General features: G+C 37.7%; 1 protein-coding gene across 4 annotated transcripts in view; it reads right to left on the bottom strand.

Moving 5' to 3' along the window:
• Positions 1 to 3,862: 3,862 nt before the first annotated feature.
• LOC150090697 (sorting nexin-13-like) overlaps positions 3,863 to 21,796 on the bottom strand; it is a 372,237-nt gene continuing 354,303 nt past the window's right edge. For all 4 annotated transcript variants that reach the window (XM_090372320.1, XM_090372326.1, XM_090372330.1 and 1 more), the window contains one exon: positions 3,863 to 4,653. In XM_090372320.1, the coding sequence (XP_090228446.1) occupies positions 4,388 to 4,653 (266 nt within the window). In that variant the 3' untranslated portion in view covers positions 3,863 to 4,387. The remainder of the gene's footprint in view (positions 4,654 to 21,796) is intronic.

Here is a 21,796-nt window from a genome sequence, read left to right as displayed (position 1 = left end):
GTTATTACAAAATCATTTCTCACTTTCAGAGTTTGATAGACTTCTGGCATCCAATACCCTAAAGAATTCTCTGTGTGTGTGAATGTAGATGCAAAATATCTATTCAGTTTGTCAGCAACATTAGCAGGATCAGCAGTTAAACCATCAATATCAAATGTACCAATGTGATTTAACCCCTTCTTTCTAGTGTTTACATAAGTGGAGAAGTCTGTGCCATTTTTCTTTGCATCCTTTGCCAAAGATTTCTCATAATCTGTCATTGGATTACCTAACATTCTTTGTGACTTGATTGCAGAATAGTTTATATCTACCATAGGCCTCTGTATCAACTGATAATTTATATGCATCCCATGCACTTTTCTTCTCTGTTACGTGTCTCATTAGTTCATCTGACATCCATTTAGCTGTAAGCCTCAAACAGTATTTCTCTGTTGGTATGAAAGGCCTAGTAGCTGCTATGATTATTTCCTTGAATATATTTAGAAATTCATCATTTAGAATTTCCTGATGGTAACATCATTAGTTGGTCCAAATGTATTGAATTTAAAAACTGTCTGAGACCACTGTAGTCACCTTTCAAAAGCAAAAACCGTTCCCTTTACCCTTGATGGTAGTTATGTCTTTGTAAGTAAATCCCACATTAATACACTTGATCACTGATATGTAGTGGTTCTTTTATCTGCAGATTCTTAATGTATGAATATCTTAATGTATGAATAATCACTGCTGGAGAAAACAGTTACCCAATAAATCCACAAAAGTCATGCTAGTGTGCGTGACTAATCCTCAAGTTCCAGTCAATATCTGAAAGTTAAAATTTCTCATAAGACATTCTGATTGACTGGGCTACTCTATTTCTATGTATATTTGTTCATTGTCCTCATCATGGTTATTAGGCCTATAACGCAATTCTACTCTCATGTTTGTTTTCCCAGTTACTGCATTTTGTTTTGTTTTTTGAAAAACAAAACAGTCATTTTGTTTTTAAAACTAGGAAAACAAAATGACTACAAACTGACTCAACATTGCACTGGTCACCCATGTCAATTGGATGCACTGCTTTAGATTTGATGTGCTTCTTAACTAAGAGCATAACCCTTCACCCCCTCCTGTCCTGTGTCTTTTCTGTACATTGTATTGCCCATATTCAAATTCTGCATCCCTTATATGCGACTGACACCACGTCTCTGATATCACCACAATATCTGCATTTGATGACTCAGCCAGTACTTCAAATTTATTTACTGTGCTCCTAGCATTGGTCTACATGCATGTATACACACCTGTTCTTATTCTTAGTTACCCTAACATGTTGTTCTATGGTGACAATCCCTGGTACCTTGCTCTCTGGGCTGTTGCATGTTCCAATAGAAGCAGTGCAAGAATCACTTTCAGCTCTCTTTGCAGCTGTTGCATGGATCAAAAAAAAAAAAAAAGCACTAAAAGTGGAAGAGTTCTGTAAGCAGGAGTGTTATACCAGGAGTTCACTTTATATAGTTAGTCATGTGTGATAAAACTCTAAAAATTCAATACCATGTTTCCCCCTCGCCCCCAACCAATGTTCTTTCTGATTATGACAGGTCATTCACTGTTCAAAATGTATCAGAAATCCATGGAATAGCTTTTGCAGTCACCTACATATTTCTTTTACCCCAGCTAGGTGGCTGCATGTTGGCTTTGATTTTGAGTGCTTTGGTGAAAAGCCAGAATATTGTTATTTAGTGTAAGTGGTGGAGGGGATGAAAAATGCCCCTTGCAATAAAAGGAAAAATTTTTTGATTTAATAATTCAGGCAACATATTTGCTTTTCAATTCAATATATGCATTATTCTCTAAAAACTCTTTTGTTGGTATGTTAAGGTAATGAATTTTAAATAATCAATACTTAGATATATGATATTAAATTAGAGGTTTTATGCCATCATAATTTTAAGATAATAAAGTTATTAATATTTTAATATATAAACAATGATTGTGACAATTATGTCCTCAGCTCATTAACTCACACAAATATACAGCATAAACCTGAATGAGAATGAAAATCTGATGCACTGTTTATCTTTAGAAATTCATTACATGTATTACATAAGAAATTATTTGTCCTCATTTGCATTGAACAACAAGATAACTAATTCAATTTATGGAATTTACTCAATTTTACAGATTTTCAAACTAGTTTTTCTTAGGAAATTCACATTTCTCCAAATGGAAAGTATCTATATAATATTCATACAGGTACAGAATCCTCTATATACAAGATGTTTTGAAGCTGTATGAACAGTAATTCTTTTAAACAGTTTTAAAAGTTTTTTTTTTTTTTTTTTTTTCACATTTCAATTGCATATGGTATGGAATAGGTTTACAATTTGAGAATGAGTTTTTATGTGTAATATTAAGTAGACTGAGTTTATTAAAATAACAAAGTAGCATTTATATTCATTTCTTTTGATGAACTGATTTACATATAGAATCATTATTAAATATGACTTTATATATTGTTAACTTTAGTTTGGTATAACTTAAATTATAAAATTATTTAATATAGCAGAAGCTATACAGACTTAAATTGAGTAAATTTAGGATCTTATCTTACATGTTTTGCCTTGCAGCAGTAGAAAGCCTGCTGGATACTGAACAATGGAAAAACAGTAGCAAATTACAAGTGCTTTTACTTGCATTACTACCTTAACATGATGTAATATTTAAACTCAAGTTAAGAAAAAATAAACAATGAATCATTTTATAGATAAGAATGCATATCATACATGAAGAATATTTTTATTACTTAAAAATATATATATTTTTTGTTTTCAATGCAAACCAGTGTTCTCATGGTTATTTATTGCACAAATATAAGAACTTCTTAGAAAATAAAAAAGTATCTGAAATAAGTTTAAAATTAGAAATACTGAAAAACCATTACACTGAGCATGCTTTTTTTTTTTTTTTTTTTTTTTTTTACTTCTTCCATTTAAAGTTCTAGGATAAAATTTAATCTTGGTTATATTTATGGAGGTAAAATGTACTATGAAAATGTTTTACAAGAATAGAAAAATTTTTTGTTTTTTCCATATATCACAAAATTCTAAATCAAATTACATACCATAATTGGAGAGAAAAAGAAAATAAATAAGAAAAATACAGCAGAAAAATGTTTGCACTGGCTTGATAAAGACTGTAAACAAAGCACTTCAGAATTAAGAAAGACAAAAATAAACTGGTTAATTTAAGACTGGCATCAGGGGTGGTTTTTGATAATTAAAATTCATTACCATCCTTATAACTACCTTTCTCTTGTATACTGATCGGTCCACAGGCCTATATAAATTGCATTAACTCTTGCATAAAATGGTAAAGATAATACGTGAAATGCTTCTCAACTTTAACATACATTTAGTATGGGTATTTATCCTAAATAAGAAGTGATATCAATAACTGATAAATATGTAATTTGTTATTCTTGCTCAGATATGAAGTTTTTCATTTCTTTAAACAGATTGTAAGTTTTTCTTTAGTTCATGAACATTGTAAAATATAATTACAGGACAAAATTAACTATTAAAAAAATTGCATTTTATCTGTACATATATAATACTATATTACTTTTTATTGCCATACTTTCCATTTTCAAATTGCTTTTCTTGTAAAAGAAATCCAAGCCTGTAAAACGGGATATACAAGCCTCTTCTTGCTAAACTGCTTTGCTTGCCAAAAAACTATTCAGTTACTAAATCAACTAATCAATTCTGATATGCATACTTCCTTGCAGTATTCATACTCAAATTTACCATTTAAATCACAGTGCTTTTTTTTTTTTTTTAATTCTTCCATTTCAAACTGGTGAAGTATTATGTCAGGCTGTCCACATAATATAGACAAACTTCATTATATTATAAATGGCACCAAGTGTTCTGCAACTGCAGGAAATCACAAGTTCAAAGTACACTTTCTTTTATGCAAGTTAAAGAATAACTTTTTTAACATCACTGTACAAAGAAATAAAGACTTTTTTTTGAACACACATGGAAACCCTAATGGGCATAAAGGAATGCATTTGGTTTCTTCTAGGAAAAAATGGGACAAAAGTAGTCTTTTTTTTTATACAAACACAAAAATAACAATACTGTACATAAATCTCAGATGAGCTTGGTCTGATGTATATAATGTCCTCTATCAGTTTCTATACAAACCGTGAACACAACTTGGCTGTTATGCATTAGTTAGCAACACAGCCAATGATTTCAGCACCAATGAGGAGCACAATGTCTTGTATCAGAGCTAATGATACATTTCTATACAACAGAGCTTTAAGAAGTTGTATATAATACACTACTGGTCACAAAGATTGTTATGAAATTAATCTGAATTTTGTCAGTTTTCTGCCCTGTCACCTTTTCTGTTCTAACCTTTGGTGATTCCTTGAGGTTTCTTTGGGCCATTCTGATGTCGATGATCCTGCTTTGGTGCGAGGAGACTTCGAATGTAACTGTCGGAAGATCTGAGGAAGATTGTTGTTGGGAAATAAAGTTTCTAAGATGCCTTCTAAAAGAACATACAGAAGACGCCGATTCAGTTCAGCATGTTGGAACATTTCAAACACACACAAAACTCCTTTCCTAGTTGTCTCGCTTCCAATCACATGTTTCAGTTCGTCTGTAAATACAAAGTTTACAATCAGATTTTCTTCAATATCTTTTACACTATAAATGCTCCAGCATTTGTCATCAAATCTTTTATTATACAACAAAATGTTTTACTAATTATTTTGGGAAGGCAAGCATGCATTTGTCATCAAATCTTTTATTATACAACAAAACGTTTTACTAATTATTTTGGGAAGGCAAGCATTATATAATCTATCATTCGATCACACGTAGAATATAACCAAATAATTTTATGCAGAAACATATGATATGTGATTCTTTGTTAACTCAACAACCTCAAGTCTGAATTAGAACTTCAGTGAATAATCACTAAACTGTAGCCATCCAACCCACTGCCCAATATACACAGACAATTCCTTCTTAATGGTAATTCAAGAATTTAAGATTCATTTCTTGTATATTCAAGCAAGTGAAATTAATAATGCAGTATTTTATATTTAATACTATTATTATGAGTCACTGGTATAAGTTAATTAAAAACAAATGTCTGAATAATTCTCTTGTTATTCCTATTCATGGCTAAATGTCTAAATATGTTGTCTCATTCTGAACCTACAATCTTAATTATTTATTTATTTTATTTTTACAGTTAGTCCTGTGTTATAACATGTGATCTAATTTACCATTACCATTGAACTAAATAACTTAAGTGTTTCTCATCTCTCATCCTTAATTTCCAGCCTCATTGTTAGGGTTATTCAAAGCACAAACTAGTACATATATACTTGCTTATACACTAATGCTAGGATTTTTTAAATTTTTTTGTTATTTTGGTTTTTTTTTTAGGAGCATTAGCAACTAAGGCCATATTGCTCCGGGGATATGCGGTGGTCATTTCCTGACCTTTCCGCATCCTCCGTATTTGGTGGTCATGGGCTTGAACCCCGGTCTAATCAAGAAGCGTGTGCTACGCACTGCTGCTCCTACCTACCTGGCTACGGAGGTGCCCCTAATGCTAGGAGCATTATTAAATAAATTTGATAGACTTGAAGTTCATTCAATAATCAAATGAGGATATTATATATATATTAGAAACATGGTGGAACCTGACAGAGGATGAGAATTTTAATACAGTGAGTACAACTTGTATTGTTTGTTATTTGGTTTTTAGGAGCATTAGCAACTAAGGCCATATTGCTCCGGGGATATGCGGTGGTCACTCCCTGACCTTTCCGCATCCTCCGTATTTGGTGGTCACGGGCTCGAATCCCGGTCTAATCAAGAAGCGTGTGCTAGGCACTGCTGCTCCTGCCCACCTGGCTATGGAGGCACCCCATACAACTTGTACAGAAAGGACAGACCCGACAGGAGAGGGAGACAGTTAGTCTTGGTTAAGAAGTATATTGCAAAATGCCTTCCACAACAATTAATTCACAAAGTCTTAATGTCAAGCGTCTTTAACAATACAACCTTCTCCTCAAGAGATAATGATCACTGTGTGCATTTTAAAAGGCATGTTTATATTTTATGGCCTAGTTAAACAGGTCAGAGAATTCTACCTATAGGGCAAAAATTGCAGTGTCAATGTTGTTTACACAGGACAGTCTGAAAGTGCTAATAATATTCATTACAGTAAAGTATTTAGTGAACTATTACCTCAAGTCTAATGCTTTGTGTACAAATCTTGACACCCAAAAACTGAGTAATCACTTATTATCATTGATTTGCTAATCTTATTCAAAAACAACAATGAGACAATTTCATGACCTAAACATTTACTGACATTATTGGAATGTAGTAAAAAATATGGTTCTGAAATGAAATCTTGATCAAAGAGCTAAATTTGCAAATTTTCTCAAATAGATCCAGATAAAATTTCCAAATTTGGTAGATCAAGTGTATGATAATGAATAAAATAGGTTCATCAAGAAATTATCTAGATTAATATATTTAAGACCCTAAATATTTTATTTGTTATATACAGGGTTATTAAAATTAAAGTATCCCTATGTAGAGTGCTCTGGAGCGAGTTCTAAGGCTCGTATTGAAGAGAAATTTAGACAACAGGTACAATAAAGAATGCGCTCACCATTTATTGGGAAAAAAAAATTAGTTACAAAATTTGTCACTATATGGCACTTTGGCAATACAAATCACTTGAACAGTGCTACAATTGTTCAGTGTGTCCTCCATTTTGGTCAACAACAGTTTCCATTTGAAGAACAGCATTTTTTACAGCAGAATTTAATATGTCAACTGGAATAGCCAGCACATGACGTCTAATGCTATCCTTCAGATCTATCGGAGTTTGACATCCTTCCCGATACACCTGGTTCTTAAAAAACCCCACAACCAGAAGTCGCATGGGGTGAGGTCTGGTGATCGGGGTGGCCAAGACGTCTGGAAACAACGGCTGATGACCCATTCGTCTGTAAAGCATTGCCTTAGCAATCTTTGGGTACAACGGTGAATGTGGGGATACCATCTTGCATGAATATGGTATCCTGAAGGCACCCGTGTTGTTGCAGCTCTGGTATTGCAATTCATAATATCGCTGTCCAGTGATGGGGAACAGGTGCGGGATACAGTCGGTGTTCTGTTCAAAAAAATATGGCCCAATCATGAATGTGGCCATAAATCCACACAACACTGTCACTTTTGGAGAATGCAATGGGACCTCTTGGATAACTCAAGGGTTTTCTGTTGCTCATATGCGACAATTGTGCGTATTCACTTGTCCAAGGATGTTCCATGGCTAAGTGATATTCACTGTCATTCGCACCAGAAACTGAAATGCATATGTGAAACGAATATCTGCATCACCATGCTGTAGTATGTGCATCGTGTAAGGATAGTACCGCAACACATGGAGATTGACTTGATAAATCCACAACAGCCATAGCCACATCTTCAACATGAGAGGAGTCCACTCATTTTCGACCTCTACCTGGTTGAACACCAAGATGTCCTGTCGCTTCAAATTTTGCAATCATTTTGCGGACAGCACAAACAGTCATAGGTCCATGCCTTATGCGCTTCTCTGATAGCTGCAGCTGCATTGTTGAGGTCCTGATAGTACAGTTTCACTAATAGCGCCTTTTCTTGCAATGTTTTTGGCATTGCTGCTGTAGTGCAGGCAATCATCTACTGTATGATTTTGAAGAGACTGCTTTGCTTTTATACAGTACAGTAGAGCTGAGTAGTGGCACATTATGCAAATAACACAAGTTATTTGCATAATCGTAACTTAGTTATGCACCAAACAGTGACAAATTTTGTAACTAATTTTTTTTTCCCAATAAATGGCGAGCGCATTCTTTGTTGTATGTGTTGTTCAAATTTCTCTTCAGTATGAGCCTTAGAACTTGCTCCAGCCCTCCACATAGGGACACTTTAATTTTAACAACCCTGTATAATGAAAGTATTTATATCTAAAAAATGATAAAAATAATAAAAACTAGTAACCAGAAATATTCGAACTATGTAATGAGATTAATGTAAAATGAATTTTTCTTTTCACTCTTGCTGCAACATCATTAATAGTTTTTCCCCATTTCCTTTGCTTTTCCTGCAAAAATGAACTAATTTGTTCATAAATAGTCAAGATTCTGAAAGTCGAGATATACTAAACACCAATTTATAGTTAACACAGGAGATAGTTAAACGTCGAGTAATTATAATAAAAAAATTTACAGTTGGCTATTGTGATATTCCTGTTGAAGAGTCCGTTTACAATAATTGCAAAATACTGATATGTGTTATACGCAAAGGGAAAAACAAAGAATTTTTTAAAATGTATGTTACCCTCAGTAATTAATTGTCCAGCATTTTCAACCTTGATGTCCTTTTTAAAATCAGACATCCCTAGCTGTGACAAAAAAGTGGAAAAACAAAAATAAGAAGGGGTGTGGTACAGGCCAATTGACTGTTATGAGTATAATGGACAGCTATACACACAGAGTGGGCCAGTAAACCACAAGGTTTTATCTTGGGAAATTAACTTTCCAGATATTAATTAGAACTTGCAGATGGGTCGCTCACAAAGTAGCAGAACATTTCTGGATTTATTGGTTACTGTTTTTTAAACCAATATGTTAGAGAGGTGACAAGGGAAAGCAATACTCTTGTTTTAATTATTAGCAGTGATTCTTCATACATTAAGAATCTTCGGGTAAATGAATCACAAGGTGGCAGTGATCACAATACACTGATATGGGATTTATTCAAGTGTAAAGGGAAAGAATTTTGCTTTTGCAAAAGTGATTACAATGGTCTTATTTTTTAAATTCAATGTAATGAAACCAACTGATGATGTTACCAACAGCAAATTATAAATGGAAAACATTCAGTAGTAATCATAGAAGCTACTAATCTTTTTATACCAAGAGAATATTGTTTAGACCTTAATGGATCAGATGAGCTGATGAAAGTAGTGGCAGAGAAGAAAATGCAAAGAATTCTTTGCTTATGTTAACACTAGAAGGAAAGAACTATATTGGTTTACTGGATGTCGATAGCATAAGTACTGACGATCCTGTTCAGGTTGGTAAACTAAACACAAATATTTTGCATCTATATTCACATGTGAAGGAGTTTTAGGGATGGGATTATTCTAACTGGGAGTTATATGATTTTATGGTAACTGAAAGTTGTTAAGAAATTGTTAAAGCTAAAGTAAATTAAGCACCACAAGATGGATTCTAACCACTTATATTATAAGAAACAGCAAAAGAGGATGCCCCTAGAGCCTGAAGGATGAGTAATCATCTCTCCTATTCATAAAGAGTATTCATAAAGTCCAAGTAAGTGATTACAGTTCTGTAAGACTAATTTCTGTGCTAAGAAATATAATGGAGTCGGTGGCTAAAGAAGAATCATCTTGACAGGAACGTGGTTATAGAGCAATCACACCATGGAATCATTAAGGGGAGTTCTTGTGTGACCAATGTGATTAATGACTGTGAGGTAGACACCAAGGAACTGGACAAAAAATGCTTACTAAAGTTTGGTAGCAATGATATCAAAATAGCATATCATCTGAGTAACCAAAAGATGTAGGGGTAACTGTACAGTCTGCATGGTGTTTGCTGAGCAGTGCAGACAACCTTCTAGGACATCCCATGGGATTCTGTCAAATGATATACAGGAATTTTTACAGATGGAACAAAGAGGTGATTATTCCATCTGTAAAGAGATGCAACTTGAGTAATACATAAGTTTGGAAGCCTCATTTTAGGAAGGAGAAGGATGTACATCTGTTGGAATAAGTGTGGAAGAAGAGCAACAAGAAACAATGCACCTGTGAGGTGTTTAGGGCTTTAATGGGTTGAGAAAACTACTTGCTTTCATCCTTAAAGTAACTGATTGATGAAACAAACCTTCACTTTGAGCTGTGGAAATGAGTAGTTTGAATAAATTTAAAGGACTGTACAAATTATTAGATGAGGTAAGCAAATGAAGTGAGTAGTTTTTATTTTTTTTAGGCTGATGCTATACAAGCTTGTTTTCTTGCATCATTTTTGGCTCTACTAATGCTGATACTTCATCAAGGGTCATACAGGACTGGTCTGTAGACAATGACAAAAAAGTTGGCCAATTCATAGCCTGAATCTGATCCCCTCCATCCTGTCCCCACTGAACATTTTTGGAATGAATTGGAGTTTTGAATTAGGCTGCAGCAATAAAATCAGCCTTCTAACTTCTAAATTGGCTTTGGTAGCTGCTTTTCTGGAGGAATGGAAGAAAATTCAATCAATACCTAGCAGAAGCTGGTAGAAGTGTGTCCAGGATGATGGAAGCTGTCATACAGGCTAAAGGTGGCCCTACCATATATTAGCCCTTTTTTGTTACTACTTTTCTCTGTGTGTGTGTGTGTGTGTGTGTGTGTGTGTGTGTGTGTGTGTGTGTGTGTGTGTGTGTGTCAATACTTCAGTCATACAGTGGAAATAATACATTTCCTCTAGCTCATCAGCCCAAATAAAAATTGTAAATAAACTATCTCAGGCTGCAATATGTATATACTATTTACAATTAGAATATTAAAACAGCATATAAATAAAATTCAGGTTAAAAATATGCCAATTTCAACATTTGTATTAAATTTTTATCAACCGAAAAAAAGCTAAGCTAAATAACAAGGCATCCATGGTTGTGTGTGAAACCACATGATCTATGTGTGGTACACTGGCAAGTTGTTCATTGTAGGTTTGTCAATTAAGACATACTCATTACTAGCCTTGCAATCACTTTTTTCCCCCCATTTTTGAATAAAAGAATTTTGCCTTCTCATGTGAACTTTTCCAAGATGTTAGCATTATGTGATCACTCTGAAAGGAACAAAGTATGCAAGGCAGTTTCCACTAAAGAATGTTCACCCAGTTTAAAAGTCTAATGAAAATCTATATATATAAAATGCTTAGGTATGCTGCCCAAATTTTCCAACTGCTAATTGTCACCAGCACCCATTCACACGGTTCACCTCGCATGACCACCATACCAGGCATTCTTTGTTAATTTTTGTACTAAAGTTTTTCAACTGAAGAAAGGCAACCTATGCCTGAAAGCTATCAATGTATGTTTATTTTAACTGTTTATTTTATCTGTCTTCGATTTTAATAAACCATTCTAAATTTTAAGAAGTGTAAAAATGGAAAATGGCTGAACAGTGTAGGTAAGAACTTTGAGAAAACGTAGAAATGGTTATGAAACATTAGAGAAGAGATCTAATAGACTAAGAGACTGAAACGAGACTCTACGACTACGAAGATGGACAGAAAACATTGAAGAAAGAGAAGCAAGATTGGAAATGAGAAGATGGGCAAAACGTCGTAGGACTAATCAAATAGAACTACTGGATGCGAATAATCAACAAACTGTAATTAATGTGGAAGAGCATGACATAGGAAATATGCGTTACAACTGTGAGTATTGCGGTGCAAGATATTGGGGACGTCAGCTAAACATATCGAATAAATGCACTAAATGTTGTCATGATGGAAATATTTCACTTGACCCACTGTCTGAGACACAGAGAGGGCGCTGAATACCCTGACCAGTGTAGTCACACGAATAGTGAGCTCTGTGGAAAAAAAAAGTTATTTTTATTGTGAAAAACATCTAATTTCTGATCGCAGATGGTGTTGGAAGAAAGAGGAAATTGGACTGGATGTACAGGTGACCTTTTGTAACTTTTCATCAACTATTTTTAGAGATATGAACGTTTTTAAGAAATTTTCCTATGTAAACCAGTACAGCAATATGCTGGCAGCATATATTTAGAATAATCGTTTTGATTAGAGGACCAAACTTTGGGAAGCCCTAAAAACCTACAAAATAATCTCTCTTTATTGCCCTCATAAGATTCTTTAGTTATTACCCGTAAAAAAATGATATTTTTACATAGTCTAGAGATATTTTATATGTTCTTTTCTCATGTTCCCGATCCCTTATTACCGTAACAATAGCGACGCCATATTGGATCGGTAACGAGTGAATTGCTTCAAAGCTGTTTAATATCGCATGCTAGCTGAAAATAATTGCCAACTAAGACTGATACTGCATAAACTGCTCGTTCAGTATAATATGAAATATTTGCAGAAATTGGAAAAGCCCTGGGGGTACATGGTCGTAAGTGACGTCTAGTGCTGTCCAAAGAACAAAAACGAGAGATTTTCGGCAAACTTTTTAAGGGGAAAAATTTCATCGGATCTTGATTCAACAAATATCATTAAAAAAAGGATGGCTCCCTCTATTAAACGAACTACTCAGAAAAGCTTTAAGACAAATACTGGAGGTTTTATCAGTGTCTAAACATGCACCACAATTTAAAGCCTCTCCAACCCTTAAACTCTAAATTTGAACTTTAAACACCAGTACGTGTAGCAGGTATTGTTCACCAGCATATTACAGCCACAAACTGATAAAAGGATTGACAACCCCGATAATCTGCACATCCGATTATCCGGAACCTTCATGATATGGATAGCAGAAATGACAAACTGAAAGAAACTCAGCCAAAAGGGCAGGATGACGAGATAACCCCCCTAGAACAACAGGAGGACACAGAAGACACTTGTCCAGGGACCCCAAACACAAAGCAAGCATAAAAACAAAAAACTGTTAGCAGCAAAAATAGAGCAGGGAACACGCTCCCAAACAGAGAATAAGGACACTCAGGAAAATGTCAATGTGAACAAAGAAACAAACAACAAAAAGCAGCAGGAAACTCCCCCCCCCCATGGATCCCTCCCTACCGGTGGGCACTGTCTATGAAAAGTCACTGGCACTCAAAACAGCACTGGAATCAATATTTAAAGAACCGAATAACAGGATAACCATCTTTGTGAGGTCGCAAATCGTCACAATCTTTAACAAGATGGAGACTATCCTTTTCAAGACCTATGTTGAGAATGAAAAGGTCACCGCGAGGCTGCAGGCCTATAAAGACTGTGGGACAAATAAAATGCAACAGCGTGCTCCCACATATGCTGAAATGCTGAGGAGTAACCAAAATCAAGGAAAACAAACTCAGAGCGGGCCCCGAAAAAGGAAGCAACCTCTCTTGATGACACCCTACTTGGTTGTGCTTAGACCTGTGAGCACAGATGGCCCCCAGGAAAAGAGAACTAGTGAAGAAATAAAGACAACTGATGAAGGAACTAAAGGATGACCTCAAAACTACTAAGATAAAGTCCATCCGGAAAACAAGGAATGTAGGACTCGTTATTGAAATGAAGACATACAGACGATAATGGATAACCCAAAAATTTCCACCTTGGGTTTGACTGCAGAATTGCCAAAAAAAGAGAGGACCTGCTATATTGTCTTTGACATAGACAAGGACCTAACCCCAGAACAGTTAGCCACAGAGATCATAAACAGAAATCTGAGACCAATCCCCCCAGCAACTACAGGAACAGTGAACCCTGGTGCAGCCCAGGTACTCCATCAGATCTAGGGCAGGACCAAACAGAAACTGGGTTCTAGAGCTGGCCCTGACTGTCTGGTAGCAACTAAAGAATCAAGAGAGAATCTACATTGAATGGGGATCCCACCGATTCCGGGAGCATGTGGCAATCCCAAAATGCTTCCGGTGTTGTAAATAAGGCCACACAACCCATACGTGTACACAAACAGAATCAACCTGCGGTCACTGCTCTGGCAGGGGACATGAATATAAAACATGTCCAAACAAGGAGCAAGATCCAATCTGTACAAACTGTAAGGCAAGGAAAATGGACCATTCACATTCTATCAGAAACCCGAACTGTCCAGTTCATCTTAAAGTAAAAGGATTATAGCAGTCACGAACCAACTATGGAGAGACGCCCTAAAGAGTACAACAGATCCAAAATTGCAATAATACAGCATAACGTGCAGAGATATAGAGCAGTGGCCCAGCAACTTAGGGTCATAGTGGACGAGGAAGCAGCTGACATCCTACTACTCCAGGAACCCACTCAAAATGAGTGTGCGGATATCTGGCAGCATACAAAATAGTCCATGACGAGAGACACCCCTTGGGTTGCAGTTGTGGTCCGCAATCCCAATTATACTGTGACTAAAGTAACACAGCTTTGTGCACCCTGGGCAGCGTGTGCCCACATCTTAACGCCATTGGGCCAAATCTATGCTGTGGCCTTTTACTGCAGGCCAGGCGAGGACATTGCACCCATCACCAGGTACTTGCAGGCTTTGACCGACATGCTCCCCGATCAAAGGATCATAATTGGGGTAGATGCTTGCTCCCCAGCCTGGCACAGTCTGATCCCAGACAGGAGAGGTACCAGAAATGGACAGATTTTAGAGGAATTTCTCTCGAACTCCCGGTTCGCTATCCTAAACAGACCACACCAGATACCTACACTTTGTAATACTCTGTGGGAGGCGACTATTGATGTCATGTTGTCCACGGGAAACCTTTGCAGGGTACGTTGAGGATTGGATCGTCAGAGACTCGTGGACGACTTCCGGCCATAGGGTGATTACCTGCCAAATCAGAAGATCATTAAACAGGCTACTGATACCTAAACAAACACTAAATTGCTTCCCCATCTGCTGGGCAAACTGGGAAAGGTTCAGAGAGGTCTTAACGCCCGCTGCGGCCCAACACCTGGAAACAACAAACCAGAATGGGGACCCAGACGAGAATCAAAAGAGGGTAAGGGAAATAATACTTGCAGTGGTTAAAGTATCAATGAAGAGGAGAAATCCCAAACCGGGAGCAGTCCCATGGTGGACTCACGAGATCCAGCAACTCAGAAGGGAGACCATGAAAAGAAGAAAACTCTTTCAACGGGCAAGGTGCACATGGCCTGCTGCTGAGGTCTAGATACTGAAGGAGCGCTATAGAGAAGCAAGAAACAGATATACGGATGCGATAAACAAGAGCAAACAAAGAGCCTGGGAAAACTTGGCAGACATAGCAGGAAATAATGAGCCATGGGGGGGTAGTCTATAGGATAATCACAAACAAACTCCCGGGGGGGGGAGTTTGTTTGCGATTATCCTATAGACTGAATAGATTGAATGGCAACATTCAATCACAAATATTCTGGGCATTATTTTCCCGGAGACTGCCATGCCTACTTCAACTGAACAGCATAGAATATGCCAAGAAAATGACATGTACACTATTGACTCCCGTGAACCACCGTTCACGCTAGATGACATCAAATCAGCGGCAAATCACGTAAGAAATAATAAGTGCCCTGGCCTCGATTATCTCAAGCCGGAAATTATCAAAAAAGTAACGGACCTGACCTCCGAACTCCTAAATCTGTTCCATAACTGTTTGGATCACGGCATCTTCCCAAGAAACTGGAAGACTGTGGGACTGAAGCTGATCCCAAAAACACCCACGAAGCCTCCATAACAGCCAACCACTTACAGACCGATAGCTTTGCTACCAGTGATCAGCAAACTATTTGAGAGAATGCTATATGCCTGAACTGACACACATTACAAGAGTGCTGAACTGCACATGTCTACCCAGTTCGGCTTTAAGCCCAAGTCTTCGACAGTAGAGCACTTAGACATCTGCTGCACGGTATGGCCAGTTCCAACAGTAATAATCATCTAATCATCTCCATAGATTTTTCCGGGGCTTTCAACACCATTTGGTGGCCGAGTGTCCTGGCAGGACTAAGGCAGGCCAACCTTCCCTGCAACTTGTATCTCACTATCAAGTCTTACCTTACCAACAGGAGTATTAGTGTTGTAGCACCCTACGGTAGGGTAAACCGCTGTGTCTGTAGGGGTTGCCCCCCAGGGTTCCATCCTGGGGCCGCTCCTGTGGAACATTGTCTTCGATGAGTTTCTGGCCATGGACCTTGGTGACGTCCAAACCCAAGCTTTTGCCAACGACTTGATCTTGAAAATTGCTGCTGACAGTAGAGCACAGTTGGAGGTAAAAGCAAACCATGCCATCAAGATACTACAGGACTGGACCATCTTACACTGCCTAAAAATGTCACCGACTAAGACATCCTCAACCTTACTGAAAGGCTCTCTTGTCCTGCACAGGCCGCCTCAAATAAAGGTGAACAACACCACAATTAAACTCCAAAGCCAGCTTAAGTACCTGGGGGTGATATTAGATATCTTTCCTTATATCTTTCCTTCAAGCAGCATCTCACACATCTAAGAACAAAGATGCTGCTTGAAGCAGCATCTCACACATCTAAGAACAAAGATAAGGAAGTATTCTGCACTGTTAGCCCGTGTGGTCCGTCGTGACTGGGGACTTAAATGTAACATACTCTCCTTATATTATAAAACGACATTCCTACCAGCTATAATATGTGCCTCTGCAGTTTGGTATCACAAGGCATCAACTGCCGTAAATAGATGCATAATCGACTCAATCCATAGAACTATCCTGTTAACCATTACCAGAGCCTGCAGCACCACTAGCACTATCGCCCTACAGGTCTTGGCCGGAGCCCTTCCCCTTGACCTGGACATCATATGCACTGGAATAGTCTATTATATAACCAAAGGAATGCCTTGCACCCACCTAGACTACACAGTGGATAACAGTGCAACCCACAAGGCTGAAAAGAACAGGCTACAGAAATACCTAAAACAAACCTAGAAATACCGCTGGACAAACACAACAAAAGGGAATATCACCAAAAAGTTCATCCCGGACATAGACAGAGTATACCCCATTCTCCCAACCTGGCTGCAACCCGGACTTTACATGACCTACCTCCTTACGGGTCGTGGGGCTTTCAATGCAAAGCTTACAGCATTGGGAATAGTGGAGGACCCACATTGTACTTGCGGAGAACAAGAAAGCTGAGTGCACATTATGTTTGAGTGTGCCCAATACGAAGACCTTAGATGCAGACTAATAACTAGAGTTCACTATCTACCCAGGGATCTTGAGTCACATCTACTAGATACGTAAGAGGAATATTTAGCCTTAACTGATTTTGCCCAGGCAAAATCAGTTAAGAACGTTAACGCCAAACAATAGACAAAACAAACCTGCAAATAGCAGTGAGACGACACAGAGGAGCCGACTATACAGATCTTGAATTGACTACAAAATGCACTGGAAAAAGACAAGTGACAATATATTGTCTAACCACAAGAGTCATGATTACTACCAATGGAAGCGAAAAACACCTTTAAATAGGCGTGACATCAGAACAAAGGGACACTGCCCCAAGATGGCAGAGAAGAAAAATGCATGGGATACATACAAATTAACACGTGACACGGACGCCTATGATAGATACAAGTTGATCTGTAACCAAGTTACAAAGGAGGTTAGGCAGACGAAGGCAGATTACGAGAGATCCTTGGCAAGGGATGCGAAGAAAAACAGCAAAGAGTTCTTTACTTATGTAAACTCTAGAAGGAAGGGGATGAATCAGATTGGTCCACTTGAGATCGATGGGTCAACTGTTGATGACCCTGCTCGGGTAGCTAACAAACTAAATGAATATTTTGCATCGACATTCACACATGAGGAGTTATTCAGCGAGGGGAATGCCAGAGGTGTATTCAACTTTAGCAGTAAGCTAGAGAATCTTGTAATAACTGAGAGCAAAGTGGAGGAGAAATTGTTGAAGATAAACACAAGAAAGGCACCTGGGGTGGATGGGATCTATCCAGTTATATTAAAGGAGGCAGCAAAGGAGGTAAGCAAACCCTTAGCCATAATTATGAGAGCTTCCTTGGACTCAGGGGAGGTACCCATTGACTGGAGATGTGCAAATGTGACCCCAATTCACAAAGGGGGATCAAAGGCTGACACAAGTAATTATAGACCTGTGAGTTTAACTTCTGTTCCCGGAAAATTAATGGAGGCACTGGTGAAAGAAGCACTGCAGGATCATCTAGACAAGACTTCAGTTATAGCTAGGACACAGCATGGTTTTGTTAAGGGGAAGTCTTGCCTGACCAATTTGATTGGATACTACGATGCAGTCACAAAAGAACTGGATGCAGGGAATAACTTTGATATTATATACTTGGATCTTAGAAAGGCTTTTGATACTGTTGCACATGGAAGACTGCTGCACAAATTGGAGCAGTGTGGCATTGGAGGCAAGTTGCTGCTATGGATAAAGGGGTGGTTGAGGGGGAGAAGACAGAGAGTGGTAATCAATGGACACTGCTCATCGTGGACTAATGTTATTAGTGGAGTCCCTCAGGGTTCAGTATTGGGGCCTTTATTGTTTTCTGTATTTATAAATGATATTGATGATGGTATATCAGGCTTAATGTCCAAGTTTGCAGACGATACGAAGGTTGGCAGGGTTGTCAAGGACACTACTGACACTATGCTGCTGCAACAGGATTTGGAAAGGTTGAGCAGATGGGCTTCGAGGTGGCAAATGAAGTTTAACATTGACAAATGTAAAGTACTACATATGGGAAACAGCAACCCCAGAGCAACGTATCAACTCTGTGGTACTACACTGACAGTGGTAGAGAATGAAAGGGACCTGGGGGTGGTGGTGCAGGCAGATATGAAGTTCTCTGAGCAGTGCAGACGAGCTGCAAGAGTAGCTCATGGTGTATTGTCAATGATATATAGGAATTTTTCTAGCAGGGATAAGGAGGTGATTATTCCCTTGTATAAGGCAATGGTCAGGCCACACCTAGAGTACTGTATACAGGCCTGGAGGCCTCATTTCAGGAAGGATGTAGAGCTGCTGGAACGAGTACAGAGAAGGGCAACTAGATTGGTGAATGGGACAAAGGGGTTCTCTTACGAAGAAAGGCTTAAGTTTTGCAAATTACAGTGTCTGGAAACTAGGCACCAGCGGGGTGATCTGATAGAGGTGTACAAAGCCTTGAATGGTTTGAGCATGCTCAATGCTGATGGGATTCTTTCTCTAGCTCAGAAAAATCACCTGAGAGGGCATAAATTCAAATTGAGGAAAGACAGATGTAGGATAGATGTGCGGAAATTTGCCTTTAGCCAGCGGGTGGTTGGTGGGTGGAACAGACTTCCATCCCTTGTCGTGGAAGTTGATAGCCTAAATAAGTTTAAGGCTCAGCTGGACAGGTATTTCGAAAGAACAGAGGGGTGAAGTGGAAGTGGTTATTTTTATTTATTTATGTTACTTTTTTTTTTTTTTTTTTTGGCTGATGCTGCATAAGCTTGCTTTCTTGCATCAAATGCCTCTACTAATGCTAATGCTAAAGATCTTGCAGCATAGACCCACTACATAACGACAAAAGGTAGTGTAAGGACTAGCAAACATAACGGAAGGGATAAAACCCCATAATGACAGCCAGTAGACCTGATTATGATCCCAAGATAATGACCAGAAAATAGGACCCAGACCACATGCAGTCTGGAAGGATGACATCCCAGATTTAACCCCCTATTAGTGTCCCACCTAGATGAGACTCAATGGCCAGCTTTTTAAGGCCTGCAAACTTATCAACGTATGGTGGCACTCTCCTGCCAGGACAGCTTATTGGCGACCCAAATCTACACTCTCTCTCTTGAGCGGATCTTTCTTTCCAAACTCCTGGGGGGGGGAGCAGAGGCTTGCCTCCCAAATTTTCTCACTTTGGTGGGGCACGGGCATGCCTGCAGGGGCCATCTACTCTGTCAACCCCTTAATAATAATACTTTCTTTTGCTCTGATGGCTTTTTATCGCAAAGTTGAACCCAATTTAACAACAACCAAGGACGAAGTTAGTGCACTTCTACTTCCTTGCGCATATTTTAATCTCGTTTCCATTATAACTACTATTTACCCACCCCTTAATTTAAGAACCAATCACCTTAAAGCTAGTCACCTCCTGCCATTCAAACCATAACAATTGCAGATCGATCAAGGTGAGTACTGAAAAATTAAGCCCTTGCTATTTTTTGAATTTAGTCCAATAAAACAGTACTTTAAGACATACTATAACTTCTAAGTGAACTAATGATAGTATTGGTTGTAGTGTGTGTGTACTTGCATTAAGTGCCAAAGCAATTAAGGCTATGAAGCATCAATGTTATTATGTCGACCTAATAAACATGCATTCTTTGGTTAGATTGCTGGTTTGTTGGATGAAAAATCTGAGTTTCTGAGAGAAAAACCATGCAAACCCTGCTTGAGACTAACTTAGCCACACTGTGAAAATGGCCAATAAAAGTTTCTTCCAATGTATTTTTTACATGGTGTGGAAACAAAGTAATTCTAACCACACTGTACAGTACTGGTTTCAGAATACGGTTTGAGAGTCATCTGAGTAGCCACGTGATTAGTTCCTGGCCACAGTTTTTTTTTTTTTTTTTTTTTTAACTCATTATGATTCCATGCTTCCATATTGCTGGGATTTAAGATTCTAAAGGTGGGTGGTTTTTTAACCCCTTTTGGTCCAATGTTATGCCTACCACGACATTGTAAAATTCCAGTTTCAGTCCAACATCATATCCAGTGTACCCATCGGCATTTCTGCTTTTGGAATTTGTTTTCCTGCTGTGCTGGCACAATTATTGTACTACCATCTATTTACATTTCATATAAACAATGTGAAAAGCTAAATCCATGTTTATATTTGATTATTAAACACAGCAAGCGCTGGCTGCAAACATTGGCATTTCTGATTGAGAAATTTGTTTTTCCACTATACTGGTTGGTGTAGTGACATCTACCTTTACTTCATGTAAAGAATCTGAAAAACTAAATCTATGTTTATATTCAATTATTAACAGCAAGCAAATTTTTTCCTCCTTTTTCTTCTTCAAGTCAGAATGTCTCAACTGTCAACATTTCCAATTATGAAATTTGTTTTCCTGGAGTGCTGGCTCATTTACTGTACTGCCTTCTGTTCATGCTTCATATAAACAATCCTAAAACGTAAATTGATGTTTATATTCAATAAGTTAATGGCAGGCAGATTTTTTTTTTTTTTTTTTTGTCCTCAAGGTCTAGTAAAGGCCTTTCTGATGGCAAAATTGAGAAATTGTTAGACCTTTCTGAAGAAATTGAGGCAGAAAAAAGAAACTTATAAATAAGATACAGGCTGGCCTCGATTAATGCGATTTTGTCCCACAAACGCATCGCACAAAATGGAAACGTGTTAATCGAATATAATAATCAATAGGAAAAATTATAATTGGTCCTTGACCTTCTGGAATGTCCATAAAGCATTTTAAAAATACCTTTTAAATAACTTTTTAACTGTATACAATGTAAAATATATAATGAAAATAATTATGGAATTAAATGTTTATTGCATAAAACAGCGGTTTGCAAACTGTGTGCCGCAGAATGTTTTACATTTTTGAAGGAAACAGCGATACTCGACATCTGTCGGACATCGCGCGAACTATTAGCTCATGTTTCAATAGTTCTTATTAAGTTGTTTGGACCTAACTAAACGGAACTGTTAGGTATTTCTTTTGGTCTAGGTGCGCCATGAAAAAAATTACTGAGACACTAAGGGCACAATGAACCGAGAAAGTTTGGGAACCTCTGACATAAAATACACAATGAAGAAATGACTGTTGCAGAAATATTTGAACAGTGTTGACTTTCGCTTTTCATCAATCAATTTCTGATAGCCAACAACAATCTTCTCTGGGTCCTGGCAAAATAAATATCGCAGAGAACCTCAAACCTTTTGTTTGAGGTTCTCTGCAATACGAAAGATTATCTAGTTCTTTTACTGTTATCTCCTTCACGGTAACATTTTCATCTGGCTCATTTAAAAATTTTAATTTT

The sequence above is a fragment of the Mastigoproctus giganteus genome, chromosome 1 (assembly GCF_048544385.1).
Source record: "Mastigoproctus giganteus isolate SK-2022 chromosome 1, ASM4854438v1, whole genome shotgun sequence".
Classification (NCBI taxonomy): Eukaryota; Metazoa; Arthropoda; class Arachnida; order Uropygi; family Thelyphonidae; genus Mastigoproctus; species Mastigoproctus giganteus.
Note: the sequence above shows the minus strand (reverse complement) of the source record. Positions and strands in the feature narration are given on the sequence as shown.